This window comes from Erythrolamprus reginae, chromosome 5, assembly GCF_031021105.1.
Source record: "Erythrolamprus reginae isolate rEryReg1 chromosome 5, rEryReg1.hap1, whole genome shotgun sequence".
In the NCBI taxonomy this organism is placed as follows: domain Eukaryota; kingdom Metazoa; phylum Chordata; class Lepidosauria; order Squamata; family Dipsadidae; genus Erythrolamprus; species Erythrolamprus reginae.
Window position 1 is genome coordinate 101,169,933 of NC_091954.1, and position 24,479 is coordinate 101,194,411.

At 41.9% G+C, this 24,479-nt stretch overlaps 1 protein-coding gene across 9 annotated transcripts in view; it reads right to left on the minus strand.

The window, feature by feature from the left end:
* The window catches only part of TNIK (TRAF2 and NCK interacting kinase), a 420,651-nt gene that overhangs the window by 38,112 nt on the left and 358,060 nt on the right, over positions 1-24,479 (minus strand). For all 9 annotated transcript variants that reach the window (XM_070753635.1, XM_070753632.1, XM_070753630.1 and 6 more), the window contains 4 exons: positions 20,107-20,270; positions 18,494-18,591; positions 5,592-5,776; positions 179-308 (listed from right to left, as the gene is read on the minus strand). In XM_070753635.1, the coding sequence (XP_070609736.1) occupies positions 179-308; positions 5,592-5,776; positions 18,494-18,591; positions 20,107-20,270 (577 nt within the window). The remainder of the gene's footprint in view (positions 1-178; positions 309-5,591; positions 5,777-18,493; positions 18,592-20,106; positions 20,271-24,479) is intronic.

The window sequence follows — 24,479 nt, forward strand, 5'->3', positions numbered from 1 at the left end:
TTTATAGTTAAGACACATCTTTTGTTTAGATGTTATAATTATATTAATCAGCTGCAAACCAGTACAGTTTAATCAATCACTCCGTGCTCAGAATACACAGTGTAATTATTATTCATAGCCTACGAAGACATTATCTCTCAAAGACACCGCAGAGAAGAAATGGTTTCCACCCACTTACCTCCCTTATCATTAAAGTCCCTTCTCTTGAAATACTGCTAAATTTGTCAGGGTGGGGGGGCTCCAGACCACCATGGCTTGATACCATTCCTAGATTGTAGGACTCGTTGTTGGCTGGCATTCCCGTTGGTCTGAAAAATAAGAGTTTTCAAAACAAAAAGAAAGCAGTTGGTTTCTCGTGATAAATACACGGCGTCTGTAGAAAAAACAAATTATCTTTCTTTCTTTCTTTCTTTCTTTCTTTCTTTCTTTCTTGGATTTGTATGCCACCCCTCTCCGTGGACTCGGGGCGGCTAACATCAGTGACAAAAAACAGAATGTAAAAATCCAATACTACAACAGCTAAAAACCCTTGTTATAAAACCAATTATACATACAAACATACCATGCATAAATTGTAGAAGCCTAGGGGGAAAGATTATCTTAATTCCCCCATGCCTGATGGCAGAGGTGAGTTTTGAGGAGGTTACGAAAGGCAAGGAGGGTGGGGGCTATTCTAATCTCTGGGGGGGAGTTGGTTCCAGAGGGTTGGGGCCACCACAGAGAAGGCTCTTGCCCTGGGCCCCGCCAACCGACATTGTTTAGTTGACAGGACCCGGGGAAGGCCCACTCTCTGGGACCTAACTGGTCACTGGAATTCGTGCAGCAGAAGGCGGTCCCTGAGATAATCTGGCCCGGTGCCATGAAGGGCTTTATAGGTCATAACCAACACTTTGAATTGTGACCGGAAACTGATCGGCAACCAATGCAGACTGCGGAATGTTGGTGTGACATGGGCATTTTTGGGAAAGCCCATGATTGCTCTCGCAGCTGCATTCTGCACGATCTGAAGTTTCCGAACACTTTTCAAAGGTAGCCCCATGTAGAGAGTGTTACAGTAGTCGAGCCTCGGGATGATGAAGACATGAGTTTACATGATTTTTGTACAAGAATTACTAAAAATGTAATGAAAATCAGGATCAGAAGTGAAAGGGTTCCAGAGGGCCAGGCTAGAAGCAACGGATGGAAACTGACCAAGGAGCTATTCAACCTGGAAATAAGGAGGAACTTTCTGACGGTGAAAGCGATCAACCAGTGGAACGGCTTGCCAGCGGAGGTTGTGAACGCCCCAACACTTGACACTTTCAAAAAGAGATTGGACTACCATCTGTCAAGGGTGGTATAGGGTCTCCTGCTTGAGCAGGAGTTGGACTAGATGACCTGCAAGGTCCCTTCCAACTCTAATAAATAAATAGATTCTTCCTCATGTTCTCAAAATGACCGACTCTCTCATGCTTGGTATCTATTGCCTGAAAAAAAATCAATTCCACAGGCTACCCCAAACTTGTGGGGTTCTTATCTCAAACGTGTGTTCTTTTTTTTTTTAAAGGGGAAACACAAAGCTTAACATTATGTTTTCGGGTGGAAGAAGCAAGGCTAGGCTAAAGGGTGAGTGGGAAGGAAGAAAGGCAAGGGGGGCGCCCCTCCCTTTTCTTTCTTCAAAAGACACCCTTTCAGTGCCTGTGCAAGCATGTTGTTCTTTGCAAAGTCTTTCCCCCTCCAAGCCGCCCCTCCCTTTTCTTTCTTCAAAAGACACCCTTTCAGTGCCTGTGCAAGCACGCTGTTCTCTGCAAAGTCTTTCCCCCTCCAAGCCGCCCCTCCCTTTTCTTTCTTCAAAAGACACCCTTTCAGTGCCCGCAAGCATGCTGTTCTCCTACTTTTTAAAATGCAAACTCTTTCCCCCTCCAAGCCGCCCCTCCCTTTTCTTTCTTCAAAAAAGGGGGAAAAAAAAAACCCTTCATCCCAGCAGCAGCGGCTTGGGTTCGTAAGGTGAAAATAGTTCGGAAGAAGAGGCAAAAAAATCTTAAACACCGGGTTCGTATCTTGAAAAGTTTGTTAGAAGAGGCATTCGTAAGATGAGGTACCACTGTAGTTTCAAGTATCCACCAGACCATTATAATTCATACTGTGAGATTCTTCTTGCCTTCAGCATAAGCAAGACAAATGAGATTAGGGATGAGGAATTTAATATTATATGACTATATTTCAGGCAGGTAGTTCTTGCCACAAAGAGGCTATTTTCAAAGTTATTCCCTCGGCCAGCATTATTGTCGAATGTGTCCATCCTAACCAGGCCATTTTTATTTTTGACAGCTCTCCAATGTAAAATTGCAATACAGAACATTTTTCACCACATTAAGCAAAATACAAACAAACTAACTACCTAAACTTGAGCCATATGCTTTTGGTTGACTAATGAAAATAAGCAACAGCTGCATGTTTCTGCCTGAAGGCAGATATTGACCTAGATAACATTTATAGAAAGATAAATTAAAAGATGCTCTGTTCATGGAGTGGATGGACTGTTGAATTTGATCAGCCTTCGGAATTTCAAGAAATCGCTGAAATATGTGTTGATGCAAATGGCAATGACATGTTCAAATATTTAAGGTGGTGCCTGCCAAATATAGTAATAATCTCTATACAGTGATACCTCGTCTTACAAACACCTCGTCATACAAACTTTTCGAGATACAAACCTGGGGTTTAAGATTTTTTTGCCTCTTCTTACAAACTATTTTCACCTTACAAACCCACCGCCGCCACTGGGATGTCCCACCTCTAGACTTCCGTTGCCAGTGAAGCACCCATTTTTGTGCTGCTGGGATTTCCCTGAGGCTCCCCTCCATGGAAAACCCCACCTCCAGACTTCCGTGTTTTTGTGATGCTGCAGGAGAATCCCAGCAGCACAAAAACAGGCGCTTCGCTGGCAACGGAAGTCTGGAGGTGGGGTTTCCCATGGAGGGGAGGCTCAGGGGAACCCCAGCAGCGCAAAAACGGGCGCTTTGGCTGGCAAAAGGGGGGAATTTTGGCCTTGCACACATTAATCGCTTTTCCATTGATTCCTATGGGAAACATTGTTTCATCTTACAAACTTTTCACCTTAAGAACCTCGTTCCAGAACCAATTAAGTTTGTAAGACAAGGTATCACTGTATTTGAAATACAGAAGACCTCAGAGAGGATTCTTTTTTATAAAAAAATAAATACATCTGGAATTTTTCAAAAGGTCCATTCTCAAATTCTTCAGTATGAGTGCATGAGAAAGAACGCATTAGAGAAATACATTCCATTGAGAGAGGCAGGATTGACTGTTTCCACATAAAGAATACACTTTATGGAGCCCAGATTTGCTACTGCATAAATATTGCATTAGGAATTCCACTTCAAGGTGGAAATGTAGGGCTTGGGATAGCTAGGTCACCCTGGGCGAGAACTCCCATTCAGCTCCTCTGTTTTAAGTAATTGACTTCAGAAGTGGTTCAAGAAATCATATTGGAAAATGATAGAAAAAATAATAAAAGAAATAGTAAGACAGGAGATAGACACCCCCCCCCCCCGGAATTTTACTTACTGGGTATAACTAATCAGAAATATAAGAAAGAAACCTTACATTTAGTTATTCATATTTTGACAGCGGCCAGGATAGTATATGCGCAAAATTGGAAGGGGGAAAATGTTCCCAAAGAAGAGGAGGTTATTAAGAAAATATTGGACTGCGCTGAAATGGATATGATGACAAGACGGTTAAAAGACCAAGAGGAAACAGAATTTTATGAAATATGGAACAAAGTGTATATATTTCAAGCCCTACATGGCATTGGGCCAGAATATATTCAGAACCGCCTTCTACCGCACGAATCCGAGCAGCCGATAAGGTCCCACAGAGTTGGCCTTCTCCGGGTCCTGTCGACCAAACAATGTAGTTTGGCGGGCCCCAGGGGAAGAGCCTTCTCTGTGGCGGCCCTGGGCCTCTGGAACCAACTCCCCCCAGATATTAGAACGGCCCCCACCCTCCTTGTCTTTCGCAAATTACTTAAGACCCACCTTTGTCGCCAGGCATGGGGGAGTTAAGTTATCCTTTCCCCCTAGGCTATTACAAGCTATGCATGGTATGTTTGTGTGTATGTTTGGTTTTTTATAATAAGGGTTTTTTAGTTGTTTTTATTAATTGGATTGTTCATGTTGTTTTACCACTGTTGTTAGCCGTCCCGAGTCTGCGGAGAGGGGCGGCATACAAATCCAATAAATAATAATAATAATAATATGGATAAATAAGAAGAAAAACTAAAAGTTTAAAAAAAAAGGAGAATTGTACAAGTAGGGAGATATGATTTAAAAGCTATGTTAGAAGTAGTTTAAATATGAAGACTTACTATATAAGGTAAAATAAATTTCTTCTTTTCATTTAAAGCAATGAGTTGATTTAAAATGTTTTTAATGTATTCTTTTTTCTGTATTGAAATTTTACTTCTAGAATAAGCGGGGAAGATGCAACCCCATTTTTATGTTAAATGTATGTTTGTCAGTTTTGTCTATTTTACGAAAATTAATAAAATTTATTGGGGAAAAAAAAGAAATGATAAAAAAGGAGGCTTGGGGATCCTATGTGATTTTTTAGGGCCACATTTGGTCACCTACGTCTTACTGCCATCGTCTGATTCCTTACCAAACAATCTAATGAAAGGGCGTGCATTTACTTGCTGGGTCCTTTCACCACTGTTGTGCATTTGTTCACTTTTCTCTGGGCCAAAAGAGAGAACAGGAGACTAAGCTCCAGGCCTAATTTGGTTGGAAATTTTTTGTATACATTAGGGGGAATGGCTTTTTTCAGCAATATTCTACTGCAGAGGTTCCTCAACCCCTGATCTATGGATTGGCACCAGGCTGCGGCACGCCAGAAACTGGGCTGTGCAAATTAGTGAAACTCCAGCCATGGGATGGAAGCAGCATGCAAAACTTTCTGGTCAGTGGAAAAACGTCTTCCCATGGAACTAGTCCCTGGTATCCAAAAAGGTTAGGGACAGCCATGCTTATAATGTCTATAAAAAAAAGAGAGCCAGGGTGGCGCAGTAGGTAGAGTGCTGTACTGCAGGCCACTGAAGCTGACTGTAGATCTGTAGGTCAGCGGTTCAGATCTCATCACCGGCTCAAGGTTGACTCAGCCTTCCATCTTTCCAAGGTGGGTAAAATGAGGACCCAGATTGTGGGGGCAATATAGAAACATAGAAGACTGACGGCAGAAAGAGACCTCATGGTCCATCTAGTCTGCCCTTATACTATTTCCTGTATTTTATTTTAGGATGGATATATGTTTATCCCAGGCATGTTTAAATTCAGTTACTGTGGATTTACCAACCACATCTGCTGGAAGTTTGTTCCAAGGATCTACTACTCTTTAACAGAGCCAGATATGCTGGCTCTGTTAAAGAGTGCTATTGCTAACATGTTGAAAGCTGCCCTGAGTCTAAGGAGAAGGGTGGCATAAAAATTGAATGAATGAATGAATGAATGAATGAATAAATATTATTGCAGCCGGCAGTTCTTAATGAGATGCATTTGTGGATTTATCTTCACCAAGAAGGAACGTCTTACATAAGCCTTGGAATGTCACTGACAGGCACAGTGCCATCTTGGGTTTCACTTTCTCCATCTTCTTCCTCCTCTTCGCTGCTTTCAGACTCCTCACTGGAAGAGGAATAGTCGGTAACTTTCTTTAAAGGCCGGTTGGTTTCTTCAATCCGCAACTCCCGGAGTTCTTTTGCTAAAGCAGTCAGATCCTGGACGAGAAAGAAAAACAAAACCAGAAAGCAACATGAATTTTTCACCTGAACTGTAGAAGGGATGGGATTAGGAAACACAACAATCAGCTGATATAGAAGGCAAATACTGTGGAATGTATAGATTTTGTTATACAAAACCCTGGCTTTTAAACTCACTGAAAACCTAACAGCAAACTGCTGCCATATGGGTTACATGTAAACATGTGTTTATGAGCCACAATGGCGCAGTGGTTACAGTACAGTACTGCAGGCTACTTCTGCTGCCTGCCTGCAATTTGGCAGTTCCATGGAGTCCAGGAAGTGATCACTTTGGCGTCCTTAGCAACCTGCCGGTATACGTGACGTCAAAGCTCCGCCCCCGGAATGTCTTCGTGGGAGGGATTCCCCAGCTCCTTCAAAGGGAGGTCTTTTCATGTAAAATATTTTTTATATTTTTACAAAACAGAACGCCGCAGCAGCGCTGCAAGCAAAGGAAGGTCTTTTCAAAAAAAAAATTTTTTTTAACATGAAAAGACCTCCCTTTGAAGGAGCTGGGGAATCCCTCCCACGAAGAGATTCCGGGGGCGGAGCTTTGGCGCCACGAACCGTTCGGGTTTGGCCGAATTTTGTGCGAAGTTCATCCGAACTTGCCGAACCCGAACACTGTTGGGTTCGCCCATCACTAGATACCACTGTATAACCGGATTATTATTAAATGTTGTACCTTATGATTTTTGATGAACCTATCTTTTCTTTTATATACACTGAGAGCACATGCACCACAACAAATTCCTTGTATTCTATTCTATAAGTGTAAGTGCTATTGCTATTATAGCCTTCTATGGACATGTACAAGACTAGCAAGGGGAGGGGGAAATGGCATCTTGAACATTATGCCATGCAAATGACACAAATGAACTTGTGTGATCTGCATGATAATGTCATGACACACACACACAAGCTCATTAAGATAGATTTAGCATATCTAAATCTGTTGACTGCTATAGCAGTTACAAGAATACTGTCATCATCACAATAAACTGGGAACAATGCCATCTCAGAAGGGTATTGATTCCAAATATGCATTTGGGTGATCCAAAATCTGCACATCTTCCACTTAAACATCTTTAGGAGGAATTGAAGTACATGAGGTCAGCCACGACCACGTATCAATTGGATTTTAGATTATGCTAACTGAACTAACTTTGGCTATTATGTTTTCCATGTAGGCTTGTCGACCTCTTTCTATCCATTTCTCTAGAAATTCAGTGGAACATAACAAATCAAGTGGCTTCCTTATCTATGATCGTCACTAACAATGTACAGTACAGTGGTACCTCATCATATGAACTTAATTGGTTCCAGGAGGAGGTTCGTAAGGTGAAAAGTTCGTAAGATGAAATAATGTTTCCCATAGGAATCAATGTAAAAGCAAATAATGCATGCAAATCCTTCAGGAAAATCCCAAACTTTAGAAGGGAGGCGAACAGAGGGCAGGGAGGAGCAGCTAAAGAGGGCGGGTGGAAGAAGCAAGGCTAGGCTAAAGGGTGAGTGGGAAGGAAGAAAGGCAAGGGGGGCACCCCTCCCTTTTCTTTCTTCAAAAGACACAGTTTCAGTGCTTTTGCAAGCATGCAAAATCTTTACTCCTCCAAGCTGCCCCTCCCTTTTCTTTCTTAAAAAGACACCGTTTCAGTGCTTTTGCAAGCATGCAAAATCTTTACTCTTCCAAGCTGCCCCTCCCTTTTCTTTCTTCAAAAAAGGGGAAAAAAAGAAACCCCTTCATCCCAGCAGCAGCTTGTTGGGTTCGTAAGGTGAAAATAGTTCGGAAGAGGCAAAAAAATCTTAAACACCGGGTTCGTATCTTGAAAAGTTCGTTAGAAGAGGCGTTCGTAAGATGAGGTACCACTGTATATGTAAAGCTCATGCGGTAGCTTAAATTATGCATAATGACGTTCAAAAGATATAGGCAGGGTGCATTTTCCAATATGTGCCTGTGAGTGCATGTGATGTGCATGTATATCTATGTAAAACTGGCCATGAATCATAATGCTAGAACCTAGATTTGGAATAGAAAAGAATAACATGATTTGGAAGGGACTTTGGAGGTCTTCTATCAAGTCTAACTCCCTGCTTAGGCAGGAAACCCTATACTATTTCAGACAAATCATTATCCAATCTCTTTAAAACTTCAAGTATCAGAGTTTTTATAACTTCTGGAGGCAAGCTGTTCCACCGATTAATTGTTCTGTCAGGAAATTTCTCCTTAGTTCTAGTTTCCACCCATTGCTTCTTGTTCTGCCCTCAGGAGAATAGTTTGACTCCCTCTTCTTTGTGGCAACCCCTGAGATAATGGAACACTGCTATCATATCACCCCTAGTCTTTCTTTTCATCAAACTAGACATACCTAGTTTCAGCAACTGTTCTCTATATGTTTTAGCCTCCAGTCCCTTAATAATCTTTGTTGCTCTTCTCTGCATAAAGATTTAACACAACATTTAAGGTTCCCCTCTTATATCTTAATAGTGTTGTTTTGAGAAAAAAAAAAGTTTTAAGAGCTGTACAAAGATATTTATTGTAATCTTACATGCTTTCAGGGCCACACAAAGGAAAGCATTAGGGCAAAAATAAAAAGCACAATATGTTTAATTAAATGAGTTAGAAGAGAATGCATTAAACACGCACAAGATGATCAAAACAATTGCAATCAACTATCTTACAACCTCTCCCTATATTAAGACTAAGGAAGCTATTAGCATACGTATTTGCTCAGATGTAAAAGATTAGGAAAAAAGAAATTCATTGAAAAAAAAATCAAGTTTTGATACTGTTGGTTTGTTTCTTCCTCTGGCTATATTTGCTTTTTCCTGCATCATAAAATTATATATATATTTGTAAAATGCCTTGGAATGTCTGTCCTTTGCAACCCATTAAGACAAACTGAATTTTTTTTTTAAAAACCCCCTAAAAATTAAGTCTCAGTGGTGTTCTCTTTGATACTTCTGCACTCAGCTTGCTTGACTATGTCAATTCTATAGATTGTGTAAAGAAGACAAAGAATGAAGTGCTATCTTTTCTCTGCCAGGGGAGAAATGCTACTGGTTCAGACCAGTTCTCCTGAACCGGTAGTAAAAAATTCTACCGGTTTGGACGAAACAGTATTTCCAACGAACAGCTGGGCAACGATCAGCTGTGATGCATGATTTATATTAGCTAGAATTGTCAGGTTTCCTGCTTTCTAGATAAGCTAAATTGTGTAGCACAGCGGATTCCCCACCTCCACTGTTCTATTTATATTTGCAGACTCAGGAGCCTTACAAAATATTTGCTGCCCCGAGTCTACGGAGAGTGGCGGCATTCAAATCAAATCAAATCAAATCAAATAAAAAATAAAAAAATAAAAAAATAAAAAAATAAAATAAATAAATAAAATAAAATAAAATAAAATAAAATAAATAAATAAATAAATGTTTCTTTTTTAGTGCTGGGCGGGCCTGTCTCAGGCACGCATACATGCAAAGCACGCACTCAATAGCAAATTCACAGAACTGGTAGCAGACTTCAGAGGATTCCACCGCTGTCCTCTACCCATCAAGGCTAATACTATTCAGGTCAAATTGTGAACCTTTCTAACCATTTTGTAAAACTTGATGAATAAAATCTATCTCAAGCATATTGAATTCTATGGGCAAATTGATATAGAACTAGAACAATCAACTAATGGGAGAATTTTCAACCAATCAAATATCTAATTTTCATTGCTTGAACTACAATGTCTAATGTATTCAAATACTGTACGCCAGAAGTTATAAATGTAAAGTTACCCAAATTCCTCATTCCATATTAGAGGTAATCTTTGCAAATTTTAAGACATTACAGAATCAGAAGTCTCAAAATATAAATAATATCCAGCTGAAGTTTTACTTCATGAAGCTAACAATTCAAACTTTGCAATGCTATCAAATCCAACATATAACAATGCCATGAAACAGAAAGCCTGTACTAAGACCGTTTCAAGTTGATTCCAGCCTGATTAATTCGAACAGCTTATTAAAACAAAGATTATCCTAAAGTTACAATGTATTAGCATATGTACAATGTATTGGCATCATATCCCAAGTATATTTTCAAAGATACATTTTAACTCTATTTGCAGCTTTACCAACCAACAAAGTGACCTAACTAATGTCAACAATTGGTTTATCCAATTTTTGGTAACTTGGAGTAACAAAAAACCCACTGCTGTATCTTAAGAGAAAACTATTTTTTAAAGTCATATATTTTTTCTTAGTTAAGACAAACAAGTAGGATAATATCCGTGATTACAACACAATTAGGATATGTGAACACCTATTCCCACAAAATTTTCAAATCTAAAAATTGGAGGAGCATATCGTACGGCTGATGCCTTGAAATACAGTGATCCCCCGATCATTGCGAGGGTTCCGTTCCAGGACCCCCCGCAACGAGCGGGTTTTCGCGAAGTAGCGCTGCGGAAGTAAAAACACCACCTGCGCATGCGCAGATGGTGTTTTTACTTCCCAGCAGCGAGGAGCCGAAGATTGGGGTTTCCCCGCCGCCCACGCCCACGTTCGCCTTTCATTTCTAGCTCGCTGTGCAAATACAGCCTCACGCTAGCCGAAGGGCAGCTCTGGTTTTTTGGAAGGAGGAACGAGTTGAAGGTGAACTGCCCGTTATTAGCAAGCAACCAAAAACGCAATTTCGCCCCCTTTCTGTCTCTTCCTCGCCCGCCCTTCGCCCGGCCACCCGCCGTTCGCTCGCTGCTCGCCCGGCCACCCGGGTTCGTTTGGCTTCGGGACATGCCGGCGGCGACGTTTTAAAACAGCCGCGCGGCTTCCCAACTGAGTCCCGAAGTTCGCCTTTGACTTCGGGACTCAGCTGGTAAACCGCGCGGCTGTTTTAAAACGTCGCCGCCGGCATGTCCCAAAGCCAAACGAACCCGGGTGGCCGGACGAGCAGCGAGCGAACGGCGGGTGGCCGGGCGAAGGGCGGGCGAGCGGCGAACGGCGGGCGAGCCGGGCGAACGGCGGGTGGCCGGGCGAACGGTGGGTGGCCGGGCGAACGGCGGGCGAGCCGGGTGAATGGCGGGTGGCCGGGCGAACGGCGGGCGAGCCGGGCGAACGGCGAACGGGGGAAGACCCAGGGAAGCCGCCCAGCAGCTGATCTGCCCGGCGCCATCTACGCATGCGTGCCCATAGAAAAAAAGGGCGCGCATGCGCAGATGGTGTTTTTACTTCCGGGTTCAAAAATCGCAAATTAGCCATTTCGCAATCATCGGGAGCGCAATACCCGGGGGATCACTGTATACAGTATAGGAAAGGCATGCTTAAATAATGGGCAGTAAGAGTAAACATTATCACCATCAAGCCAAAATTAATAGTTTAAGGACTATAATCAAAAATGAATGTTTGACACTCTTCTTTCTAGTCTTTGGTTGAATACAAAATCCTATTCCTACATCCCGTTGTATTCTTTTTTACACAATTAAAGAAAATAACTATAGCTTCTACTACCCTGTTTCCCCCCAATTAAAACATTCCCTGATAATAAGCCCAATCAGGCTTTTGAGTGCATGGCAATAAGGCCAAGCATATAAGAGAGGGTCTTATTTTCAGGGAAACACAGTACCAAAAAACATAATTAATTTCTGGCTTAATCTAAACCAGTAGTTCTCAACCTGGAGGTCGAGACCACTTTGTGGGGGTCGAATGACCATTTTCACAGAGGTCACCAAAGACTGTGGGAAAGACAAATTTCACAAGATGTTAGGAACTAAAGCTTCTATTCTGGCACCTTGGAACATATTTTTACAATGTGACCAATCAGGCGTTTACAGAGCTTTAAACTGATTGGTAGGAAGGTCAGAGGGAGTGTCCCTCTGACCTTCCTACCAATCAGTTTAAAGCTCTGTTGGGAGAACTGGCACTAGACTTATGGTTGGGGTTCACCACAACATGAGGAACTGTATTAAGGAGTCGCATCCAATGTTCCCTCTAATTTTTTTTCCGGTGTGGGCGGAAAAGTATAGTGTCTGAGCGACAGTCCCTTTGGGACTGGGCGGCATAGAAAAATAAATACATAAATACATAAATAAATAAATAAGAAAAAAATTCCCTTCTTTTTTTATTAAAAGAAATTAATAATAAAACAAAACCAAAATCTATTACTATTATTATCTTCTCTTTTTCCATCCCTGTCTCCTCCCTCCTTGTGTGTGTGTGTGTGTGTGTGTGTGTGTGTGCGTGTGAACTCTTGAACCATTTCCAATTAGAGGTGAGCTATTGGAAATAGTTCAAGAGTTCAATCAAACACACACACACACACACACACACACACACAAACGGCTGGGTTTTTTTTTCTCTGTTATTATTTGGGTGCTTTTTACCATATGCTTTAAATCAAGAGTCATTTCTCTTTCCCCCTCTTTCTCTCTCTCTCTCTTTCTCTCTATTGCTTTCTTTCTCTCTCACTCTTTCTTTCTTTCTTTCTATCTCTATTGCTTGCTTTCTCTTCTCTCTCTTGCTATCTCTATCTCCCCCACTTTCATCTCTCTCTCTCTTTCTCTCTTGTTTTCTTTCTCTCTCTCTATTGCTTTCTTCCTCTTCTCTCTCTTGCTATCTCTCTCTCCCCCTTTCATCTCTCTCTCTTTCTCTCTTGTTTTCTGTCTCTCTCTCTCTATTGCTTTCTTCTTCTTCTCTTTCTTGCTATCTCTCCCCCCCTTTCTCTCTCTCTCTCAGCAGCGGCATTGGGCAGTAGCCGTGGGCAGCGGCAGAGTGATCAGCTGTGAGGCGGAGCTCCGGAACGGAGGCACCGACGGCGAGGGGGCTGCTGTGAGAGCGCTTTCTCTGAGCGCTTCAGGAACGCCTGCCCTGCCTCTACTGCAGCCCCCTTGCTGGAAGTCCAGGATGAAAGCGCTCCCAGCAAAGGGGCTGCGAGAGGGGCGGGGCGGGCATTCCCAAAGCCCACGGAGAAAGCCCTCTTTCGCAGCCCCCTGTCTGGCAGCGCTTTCATCCCACAGCCGCCACCGCCGCAAGAGGGGGAGAGAGAAAGAGAGAGAAGTCACGCCCCGAGGCAGGAGGCGGCGGAGGAGGAGAGGGGGCGTGTTTGGCCGGAGGCACGGTGGGGAGGCAGGGGTGGCCGCGGCTCCCTTTCCTCCTACTGCCGCACCTCCCCGCCCCCCCGCGGTCTGGCAGGGGGATGGTGAGCGCGCACCCGTGGAAAAGGGTGCACACGGGGGTATTTGGGGGGGTGCGCCTGCTCACGGGTGCAGCTTACGGGGAACGGTGGTCGCATCATTAGAAAGGTTGAGAACCACTGAATCTAAACAAATACTTCCTTTGCTAATAAATCAATTCCTTGGTTTAAAATGCTTAGGTCAAACCCCACCCCAATCCCCAAATGAAAACAAGTCCAATTAAGATTTGGGCAGCATGAATATTTTTCTAATACACCTTTCAAAGTCCAGTAATGAATGACTCATTTATTCTGACTGGATTGTTTTCAATTACCTGCAGCAATACATCATATTACTTTTAAATTACTGTGCTCACCATCATCCAACTAGAGAATTAAATAGTAAAAAAAAAAGGCTTATACACTCTCAACTGCAACCTGATTATAATTTGGATATCAAAGGTAGAGCTTCATAATTACTGATCACAAATCATTCAAGCAAGAGAAAGGGACCACAAACTGAGCTGAAATGTTTCGTTTCTTAGATTTCTAGGCTTCCAACCGCACATGAAAACAACAATTTTAATCCACAGTGTATTACAGATACAATGATGTTCAATGAAGCATCTCTTGGAGTAGCTTTACATGGTTGGAAGAGTTGCGAATGGCCTTTCTATAATTTCAGAATGTTAAGAAGATGATGCTCCTGGGAATGTGCTTCTTAACTTGCATGAACAAAACTATAATAAAGGTACCAATCATAGAATAGAATAGAATAGAATTTTATTGGCCAAGTGTGATTGGACACACAAGGAATTTGTCTTAGTGCATATGCTCTCAGCATGCATAAAAGAAAAAAGATATTTGATGTAATAGCTGTTTAGTAAAGTAAAGGTAAAAGTTCCGCTTGCACATTTGTGCTAGTCGTTCCCGACTCTAGGGGGCAGTGCTCATCTCCGTTTCAAAGCTGAAGAGCCAGCGCTGTCCGAACACGTCTCCGTGGTCATTTGGCTGGCATGACTAAACACCAAAGGAGCACGGAAAGATTGTTACCTTCCCACCAAAGATGGTTCCTATTTTTTCTACTTGCATTTTACATGCTTTCAAGCTGCTAGGTTGGCAGAAACTGGGACAAGTAACGGGAGCTCTAGGGCGAACACAAGGACAGAAGCACCAGCCTGAAGATGACGAGTGGGACCTCGTTGAAACATCGCCAGAAGGAAAGGAGGCCCCCGAAGCTGCTGGTATTGCAGCTGCCCCCACCCTTCCTACAGCTTGGAGCGGAAGGGTGTAGGAAGGGTGGAGCGGGGCGGCTGCAATACCGGCAGTTTCGGGGGGGGGGACTCCTTTCCTCAGTGGTTCGTCTTCTTCCCTTTAAGCAGCTACACCAACTTTCTCCTTCCCGATGGCAGCAGCGGCTTTCCTTTGAGCAGCAGCAGCGCCGGGAACGTCAGCAGCTTCCCTTTCTCATGTGACGTTCCCGGCGCTGCTGCAGCTCGAAGGAAAGCTGCCACCGCCGTCGCCACCGCTGGGAAGGAGAAAGTTGGTGTAGCTGCTTAAAGGCAAGAAGACGAACCACTGAGGAAAGGAGCCCCCCCCCCGAAACTGCCGGTATTGCAGCTGCCCCCACCCTTACTACAGCTTGGAGTGCTTAGACCTCAGATCTTTATCCCATAGGAAATAAAGGAAATAGGGGCTGGAAACCAATTAAACCCATTTTCATTATTTCCTATGGGATAAATTAATTCGGTACTCGACCAAATCGGCTCTCGACCACACTTCTGGAACGAATTGTGGTCGAGAACTGAGGTACCACTGTATATATAGGTTCTCCTTTTATTGAGACTGTTTCTCTAGTCATATTAAGAGCTTTACTCTGGAATTACAATTAGCAAGAGCCTATTTTGTGAAATGTTAGCAAACAAGAAAGTAGGGTTTGACTCTAAGCATAACTTTATGCAAAGAAGAATAGACACTGCTAACCTTCCCTATTGCTTTATTACAGGCTTGGGAATAATGATGAATTAATTAGCACCAGAAGAAAAAAAAAAGATCGGGATAGGAAAATAAAGTTATAAATTTAATAAATAAACAATAACATGTCAGAAAAACCAGGTCAGTTAGAAATAAAACAAAAATTACGAGCTGAGCAAGATTTGAGCAGTTAGATTCTATGGTCAAATATGGACGATTCCACCAAGTACCATATTTTGAGAGAACATGCATTTGCGGTGCACCAGAAATAGAAGACATTGCACATGTGCTACTCAATTGTAAACTATACTCCTCAGTAAGACCTCAGTATTTACAGCCCCTACTTGACAAAATCATATACTGGGACTGTAATAAACAATTATCATATTTTCTTCAGAGTACAAATATATATGTAGTTTCTAGAGCTGCTAAGTTTATAGTCAGGGCTGTTCAGATGAGAATACGTTTTATAGAACATATTGGGGTGGCATGCAAAGGAGATGAACTCATTTAAGAATATTTTATATGTATCTTAGATTTGTTTAATATAATCCTTTGCACGAGTTATATTCTCATGTTTTACTACTCAATTTTAGCATATTATACTGCATTTTAACTTATTATTTATTCAAATTCCCTCTATTTTAGCCAATTTTATTGTATTTTAACCAGTCACAGTTTTATGACGACCGATGTGGTCCTTTTCCTCCCTTTGATATGGTCGATTGACTAATCAAATAAAGTTGATATTGATATTGCTAGCTGAGTGTAGGCAGGAAAATAAAATGTCAGAAAAATCAGGAAGTAGGTGAAGAAGCCAAATAAAAATTATTGAGAGCAAAAAGAAAAAAAACAAAATAACGAAGTAAGTTCTTCTACACCCTATTCCAATTTAGAAATACAAAATGCCAAGAAGCAAAATCAAACCAGTATGAAATGGCAGCGTCAGCTTCCTACACGCCTTTGTGAAATCTCTAGCAAAAATAATGGTAGTTTAGATTTGCCACAGGGCAAGGGATAGTTAATTAAATTCCTTCTTGTCTACTTCTTTCGGTCAGAAATCAAGGCACTGAACTGGGTTTCTGTGCTTCTGAAGCAGGTCAGAATTTCTTGAAAAATAAAAACAAGTGCAGGTAAGGACAACAAGGTCAACAAACTATTAGAAACTAGATCGACAACTGTCTGTATAGTTAGTCCTCGACTTGCAACAGCTCATTTAGTGACCGTTCAAAGTAACAAAAGCACTGAAGAAAACGACTTGTAACTGTTTTTTCCACACTTATGACAGTTACAGTGTCCCGATGGTCATGGGATCAAATTCAAACGCTGGACAACTGACTCACATTTATGATGGTTGCAGAATCATGCGATCCCCTTTTGTGACCTTCTAACAAGCAAAATCAATGGGGAAAACAGATTCACTTAACGTGATTTGTGTTACCAGCTTAACAGCTGCAGTACTTCACTTAACAACTGTGGCAAGAAAAGTAATGAAATGAAGGCAAAATTCACTTCACTAATGTTGTGGTTGGCTCTGGGCCAGCTCCTGCCCCAAGGACTATGGGGGTGGATGTGGGTGAATCCTCCCAGTGTCAAAGGCCTGGTTTACTGCCGACGGCTTCGGACAGCGAAGTATCGTCGGAAGCAGGGAGTGACTGTGAAATGGAACCCTCAGAGGGGGTCACAGCAGACAGCCAATTAGGAAGCAATTCATCCTCCTCCTTATTTTCACTGGATTCTGATGAAGAAGCAGTTATAGACACACGCATGCGAAGGGCCATGAATAGAAGAGAGCAGCTACTAGGTATTACAAGAGATAAGAGAGTTCACCTGAGGTTGGGTGTGGTTCAACTAATTAGGGCTGCTGTTAAATGGGCAGCATGCCGGCCTCTCAGTGATAGTGGATGTGGCTTGACTCTCCGGATTCTCTAAGGACTATGTGCTTTGATATCTGAACGTAAATCATAGTTAAACATGTGAGTTTGGACAACATCTGAAGGAGAATAGCTGTGACGACTTCACAACTACTTGTTAATTGCTTTGAGTTTGTTTTTTTTGTTTTTTCACTGCATTTAAGTCTGGTTGCTTTGAAAGTGAGCCCTTTTGGGGGGTTTTTGGCTTCTATTTTTCTGTGGCTAAAGAAAGTATTCTTGACTTTTCACGTGTGTGTGTCTGTTTTGGCTACCTTTGCATTTAATTAGAGGCTCGTGCAGAGAACCGGCAGAACAACTAATGCCTCACTTAGCAACTTAAAGTTTGGGTGCAACTGAGATCATAAGTCAAGGACTCCCTGTACTATACCTCTTTATAAAATATTTGAAGTATACATTAATTTAATTTATTAAATTTATAAGCCACCCAACACCTTTTGGACCCTGGCCGGCGTTCAAGCAATATAAACAATATAAGTCACCTCGAGAAGGGTGGCATAGAAATCTAATACATACATACATACATACATACATACATACATAAATTATATAACAATATAAAACCCCTCAAACAGTCATTCAATGAAACATTCATTATTTCTGTCCAGAGCTGAATGATATAACTCAATGGCCCCAGGTTTTCAAAGCCTTTCGGAAGGTCAGGAAAGTGGGGGAGGTACAAATCTCTGAGGGCAGCTGGTTCCAGAGAGTCGGAACCACCACAGAGAAGGCCCTCCCCCGTGGCCCCACCAGTCTACATTAGAAACATAGAAGATGGACGGCAGAAAAAGACCTCATGATCCATCTAGTCTGCCCTTATACTATTTTCTGTATTTTATCTTAGGATGGATATATGTTTATCCCAGGCATGTTTAAATTCAGTTACTGTGGATTTATCAACCACGTCTGCTGGAAGTTTGTTCCAAGCATCTACCACTCTTTCAGTAAAATAATATTTTCTCACGTTGCTTTTGATCTTTCCCCCAACTAACTTCAGATTGTTTCCCCTTGTTCTTGTGTTCACTGTCCTATTAAAAACACTTCCCTCCTGGACCTTATTTAACCCTTTAACATATTTAAATGTTTCGATCATGTCCCCCCTTTTCCTTCTGTCCTCCAAACTATACATTGTTTGGCCGATGGGACCCGGAGAAGGCCAATGCTATGGGCCCTAATTGGTCGCTGGGAGATAAGTGTCTTGCATACTTATTTCTCTCCCACAAGGACCAACACCCCCAAATGAGCCGGGGTGGCGCAGCAGGTAGAGTGCTGTTCTGCAGGCCACTGAAGCTGACTATAGATCTGAAGGTCAGCGGTTCAAATCTCATCACCGGCTCAAGGTTGACTCAGCCTTCCATCCTTCCGAGGTGGGTAAAATGAGGACCCGGATTGTGGGGGCAATAGGATGGCTCTGTTAAAAAAAGTGCTATTGCTAACATGTTGTAAGCCGCCCTGAGTCTAAGGAGAAGGGCGGCATAAAAAATGAATGAATGAATGAATGAATAAATAAATAAAGAAAGAAATAAATAAATGTACACAATTTGTGGAGAGACAATTCATCAAATTAAAAAAATAAATAAATAAAGCAACAGCCTCATATATGACAGATGTCTATCACAAAAGATACATGGCACTCACAGCAGGTCGACTTGGCCGGGTCATCTCCTTGCTGTCTTCCTGCTTTACCTTGGCTGGTTCATGTGGGAGTATGGGTGACCCTTCAAGCTTGGCATTTCCTGGGCAAAAAAGAAATACGGTGCAAAAAAAGGATTAAAGATCAAATCAGGGAGGGAGCACGGGTGCTTTTTCCGAGCCTGGATCTCAACGAGTACCTGCTGCAGCAGAGAGAAACTGCCATTTGTTTCCATTCTCACATCATTGACATTTTGGTATTGGTCACACCTGTGTAATACACGTTTCTCCAAGGGCTCCTTTCCAGGAGGTTTGGCTTAGCTTAATATGCCCCTGTACTATACCACTTCAAATGAAAAGGTGAGGTCATAAGTTTCCCTCCAGGGACACACCTTCCAAACTTTGTGTATGAGGAACCAACCTTTGGAGGACTTTTCCCAGGGGCTGGGAAAGTAGGATCATCGTCAGATGATAATCCAATGAGTGGAGCAAGACGGAGTAGCTGTGGGTCTTGCCTCCCAAGGACAATTCCATCTGTCCGTCCATCATCCGGAGGGGGGGAATTATTGACCTCTTCAGAGAGGGTACGCACCTTAGGTGTCCTCGATCCACAGCTGACATTGGAACATCATCTTTCAGCTGTGGTGAGGGGGGCGTTTGCCCAGGTCCGCCTGGTGCACCAGTTGCGGCCCTATTAGGATTGCTCACAGTCGCTCATGCCCTCATCACCTCGAGGTTCGATTACTGCAACGCTCTTTACATGGGGCTACCTCTGAAAAGTGTTCAGAAACTTCAGATCGTGCAGAACGCGGCCGCAAGAGCCATCGTGGGGCTTCCTAGATTCGCCCATGTTTCAGCAACACTCCGTGGCCTGCATTGGCTGCTGATCAGTTTCCGGTCACAATTCAAAGTGTTGGTTATGACCTTTAAAGCCCTGCATGGCATTGGACCAGAGTACCTCCGGAACTGCCTGCTACCGCACGAATCCCAGCAACTGATAAGGTCCCACAGAGTTGGCCTTCTCCGGGTCCCGTCGACCAAACAATGTCGTTTGGCGGGCCCCAGGGGAAGAGCCTTCTCTGTGGCGGTCCCGACTCTCTGGAACCAGCTCCCCCCAGAGATTAAAACTGTCCCTACCCTCCTTGCCTTTCGTAAACTCCTCAAAACCCACCTTTGTCATCAGGCATGGGGGAATTGAGATATCTTTCCCGGGCCTATACAATTTATGTATGGTATGTTTGTATGTATGTCTGCTTAATAATGGGGTTTTTAAAATATTTTAAATTGTAAATTATTAGATTTGTAATGAACTGTTTTATTGTGTTGTGAGCCGCCCCGAGTTTACGGAGAGGGGCGGCATACAAATCTAATAAATAAATAAATAAAATAAATAAACCAACCAAACTTTGTGTAACCAACCTTTGGAGTAACCAACCAAACTTTGTGTAACCAACCTTTGGAGGACTTTCCCCAGGGGCTGGGAAAGTAGGGAGACATGAAAATTCTTTTTTAGCATCACAGGTGGTCAGATGATAATCCAATGAGTGGAGCATTTCAAGCAGCAAAAATGAAAGCGGAAGAGGACGAACCACAGGTATGAGCGTGGGCTGAAAACTCACCTCTAGCTCGGTTCCGTTCACTGGAGCCAGCTTGGGATCCAGGCTGTGAACCTGCCTGTGAGCTGGGCTGTGAACTGGGGGTGCTGGAACTAGAAGAACTGCCACTGCTTGTCCTCTGTATCAAATTTTCTATGATGGGTTCTGTTCTCCGCAGGTCTGGGTTACTGGAAACAGGATAGAAGAGAGGATGTTGTGCCTGTTTATTTGTATTCCACTTTTATTATTTATCCATAAATAACTCATTATTTCTTAGATATACAGTGGTACCTCATCTTACGAAGGCCTCTTCTAACGAACTTTTCAAGATACGAACCCGGTGTTTAAGATTTTTTTGCCTCTTCCTCCGAACTATTTTCACCTTACGAACCCAAGCCACTGCTGCTGGGATGAAGGGGTTTCTTTTTTCCCCTTTTTTTGAAGAAAGAAAAGGGAGGGGCGGCTTGGAGGGGGAAAGACTTTGCAAAGAACAACATGCTTGCAGAGGCACTGAAAGAGTGTCTTTTGAAGAAAGAAAAGGGAGGGGCGGCTTGGAGGGGGAAAGACTTTGCAAAGAACAACATGCTTGCAGAGGCACTGAAAGAGTGTCTTTTGAAGAAAGAAAAGGGAGGGGCGGCTTGGAGGGGGAAAGACTTTGCAAAGAACAACATGCTTGCAGAGGCACTGAAAGGGTGTATTTTGAAGAAAGAAAAGGGAGGGGCGCCCCCCTTGCCTTTCTTCCTTCCCACTCACCCTTTAGCCTAGCCTTGCTTCTTCCACCCGCCTCCTTTAGCTGCTCCCCCCTGCCCTCTGTTCGCCTCCCTTCTAAAGTTTGGGATTTTCCTGAAGGATTTGCAGGCATTATTTGCTTTTACATTGATTCCTATGGGAAACATTGTTTCGTCTTACGAACTTTTCACCTTACGAACCTCCTCCTGGAACCAATTAAGTTCGTATCATGAGGTACCACTATGAGTATCTCCTCTATAACCTTCATCATGTATTTTACTATGTGTATATAGATATATACCCACTAAAACCCTCATTGTGTATTGGACAAAATAAACAAATAAATAAAAAATAAATAAAAACATACTTAATTTTCCTCCCATTTTCACAACAACAACAACAGCGACCCTGTGAGATTATTTATCCAGTCACCGAAACAGCTTTCATGCTTAAGGCAGGACTATAAGAATCTTTGGGTTTCTAAGTTGGTGCCTTAACAACTAGAGTTAGGAGATGCCCTAGCACCACAAAAATAAAGTCATTCAGAGTAAAGGGATAGCAGCCATCAAATTAAGGAAACCAGTAAGTGACAAGTTAAAAACAATCATTCTAAAACCAGCTGCAAATATTCTATGATGTAGCTCTGTATTTCAGCTATCAAAAATTATACACCAGCTAATATTGCCTTGTTCTAGTTCCCTCCAAAAGGCAACAAATGAGTTGATTTTGAGTTAACTAAAAGGACTCTAGGCAGTCCCTCCCTCCCTCCATCTACCTAGCTACCTACCTACCTACCACCTAATCTATCCACCTACCTACCTACCAATCCAATCCATCTCAAATATAAATAAATAAAGTAGTCTGAAAGACAGGGCTCCCAAAAAATTCAGGTAATATCTGAAAGGGTGCTGGGCAAGATGAACAATATTTTGGTGATGCAAAAAGGGGAAAATTAAAAGACTGCAGCAACTGGGGGTTTTGAACTCAGGGTGTATCGAACAGATGATAGCAGCCATCAAATTAAGGAAACCAGTAAGTGACAAGTTAAAAATAATCATTCTAAAACTGTCTGCAAATATTCTATGATGTAGCTTTGTATTGCAGCTATCAAAAATTATACACCAGCTAATATTGACTAATCTACTTACTTGCCTTGTTCTAGTTCCCTCCAGGAGGCAACAAATGAGTTGATTTTGAGTTAACTAAAAGGACTCTAGGCAGTCTCAGAGGCAACTATTCATTTACTGTAGAACACACTGCCCAGATATTAGAAGAAATGAAGAACCACAAGCCTAGAGGGATCTTCTTATTGAAGGATGTCAACCTTATCCTGTCCAATTTTTTCTTTGATCTCACTTTCATCTTTACAGTTAGTGAAAATTGGCTACATTCTAGCATTGGACATTGAATTTGAAAACCAAGTGCCTAGCTCCAAGCAGCAGCTCCATTGCAAATTAATGAAAAATATGCATTAATTTGAGGGCAGCTGTGCTGAAAATAAAGCAGCTTTTATGAATGCTACCTTGAGCGGAAAGCTGTTTTGGAAAATAGATTATCTATTTTTAACTGGGTCATTCTAAGAATAACTTATTAGTTTTATTCTGTGTTTTCCAACCCTACATCCCAAATTCCATCTGATTGGGAAAGATGAAAGATTCTCTTGCCTGAATACAACACAAATATTTTCAGACTGGTTTCTGCTAGATTTGGAATTTTAGATGCAGAATAAATGTAGCTTCCTAGGGAAAATCCAAAATGTGCTGCCTTTCTGAGCAAATCTTTCAATTTTCTACTTAGAGGGTGTTTGTTGTACATTGTGGTCCTCGAAAAACAGTCTTAGGGTTATGGCTGCTTTGTATTTTATTACTGCAATAGGATCTGCAGTGTGATGCAAAACACAAACTAATTGAAGAAAGAGCAAGAACTCCAAGATCCAAGACTTACATCCTTTTAGGCAAAGATTGCTGCTACTGTATGCCAGAAAGGACATTTGAAATATTGTGGAGATGAATGCTTGCCAATATCTTAAATAAATCTTAGCTGTTTCCTATTTTACATCAATCCTCTAGCTCTTAATGTATTAGTTTAGTTCAATCAGATTAAATCCTGATTTATCAAGAGCTGAAATAAGTAAGATCATTTGCCCAACATAATATGAAATATAAAAATAACATCTAAAACTATAACTAAAACTGAATCTGAATCTCTATCTATCTATCTATCTATCTATCTATCTATCTATCTATCTATCTATCTATCTATCTATCTATCTATCTATCTATCCACCTACCTACCTCCATCTACCTACCTACCACCTACCTACCTACCTACCTATCCACCTACCTACCTACCTACCAATCCAATCCAATCCAATCCAATCTATCTGAAATATAAATAAATAAAGTAGTCTGAAAGACATGGCTCCCAAAAATTTCAGGTAATATCTGAAAGGGTGCTGGGCAAGATATGAACAATATCTTGATGATGCAAAAAGGAAAAATTAAAAGACTGCAGCAACTGGGGGTTTTGAACTCAAGGTGAATCGAACAGATGAGGGGCTAATCAATGCTACTATGGAGAAAAATAGGTTTTCCCCCATTGTGCAATGTTGTTATCTGCTAAAATTACACATAGGAAAATTCAGGATTGGGGGAAAGAGACACATTGTGAAATTTTCTTCTATCAAATACTGTGATGGACCACTAGGTTAGGCAGTTTTTAGTGGAAATCAGACAAAATCGTGGAGAGGACTATCAGTAGTAGTAGTAGTAGAGGTTGTTGTTGTTGTTATTATTATTATTATTATTATTATTATTATTATTAGATAGTTACTTGTCTTGACAACTCAATGTGACTTTCTTGAACACAGGTAGTAAACAGGTAACTGGTATCTTAAATATCAGATGTTGGAAGCTATCACAATTTTATGAGGATTTATGAGCTTCCCAAATACATCTGGTTACCTGTCTATGAATAGAACAGAATAGAGTAGAATTCTTTATTGGCCAAGTGTGATTGGACAACAAGGAATTGTCCTTGGTGCATATGCTCTCAGTGTACGGAAAAGAAAAGATACATTTGTCAAGAATCATGAGGTACAACACTTAATTATTGTCATAGGATACAAATAAACAATCGGGAAACAATGATACAACACTGAGCTTGATGGGATCTTTCTCCAACCAGCAAGGCTCTTCTCACATATGTGTCCATTATGTTCATGCTCCTTTGAGCTTTTTTAAAACTAAAGATGGCAGGAACAAGACTTTCATGCAAAATATGTGCCTTCCTACAGGCCTCTCCTATTGAACACCACTATTCAACACTATCTGCATAGGGTAGAAGGTTCCCTACCTTGTTGCTATTCTCTTATCTACATCTCAACTGGGTTGGGATATGAACCCTCCATGGAACATTCAGCTGTGTTTCTCTTCTAAATCTAACCCTTTAGAGTTACCCTTTATTTGGACCGGGAGTCACTGCTCACAGTCACTCATGCCCTCATCACCTCGAGGTTCGACTACTGTAACACTCTCTACATGAGGCTACCTTTGAAAAATGTTTGGAAACTTCAGATCGTGCAGAATGCAGCTGCGAGAGCAGTCATGTGTTTCTCAAGGTATGCCCATGTTACACCAACACTCCGCAGTCTGCATTGGTTTCCGATC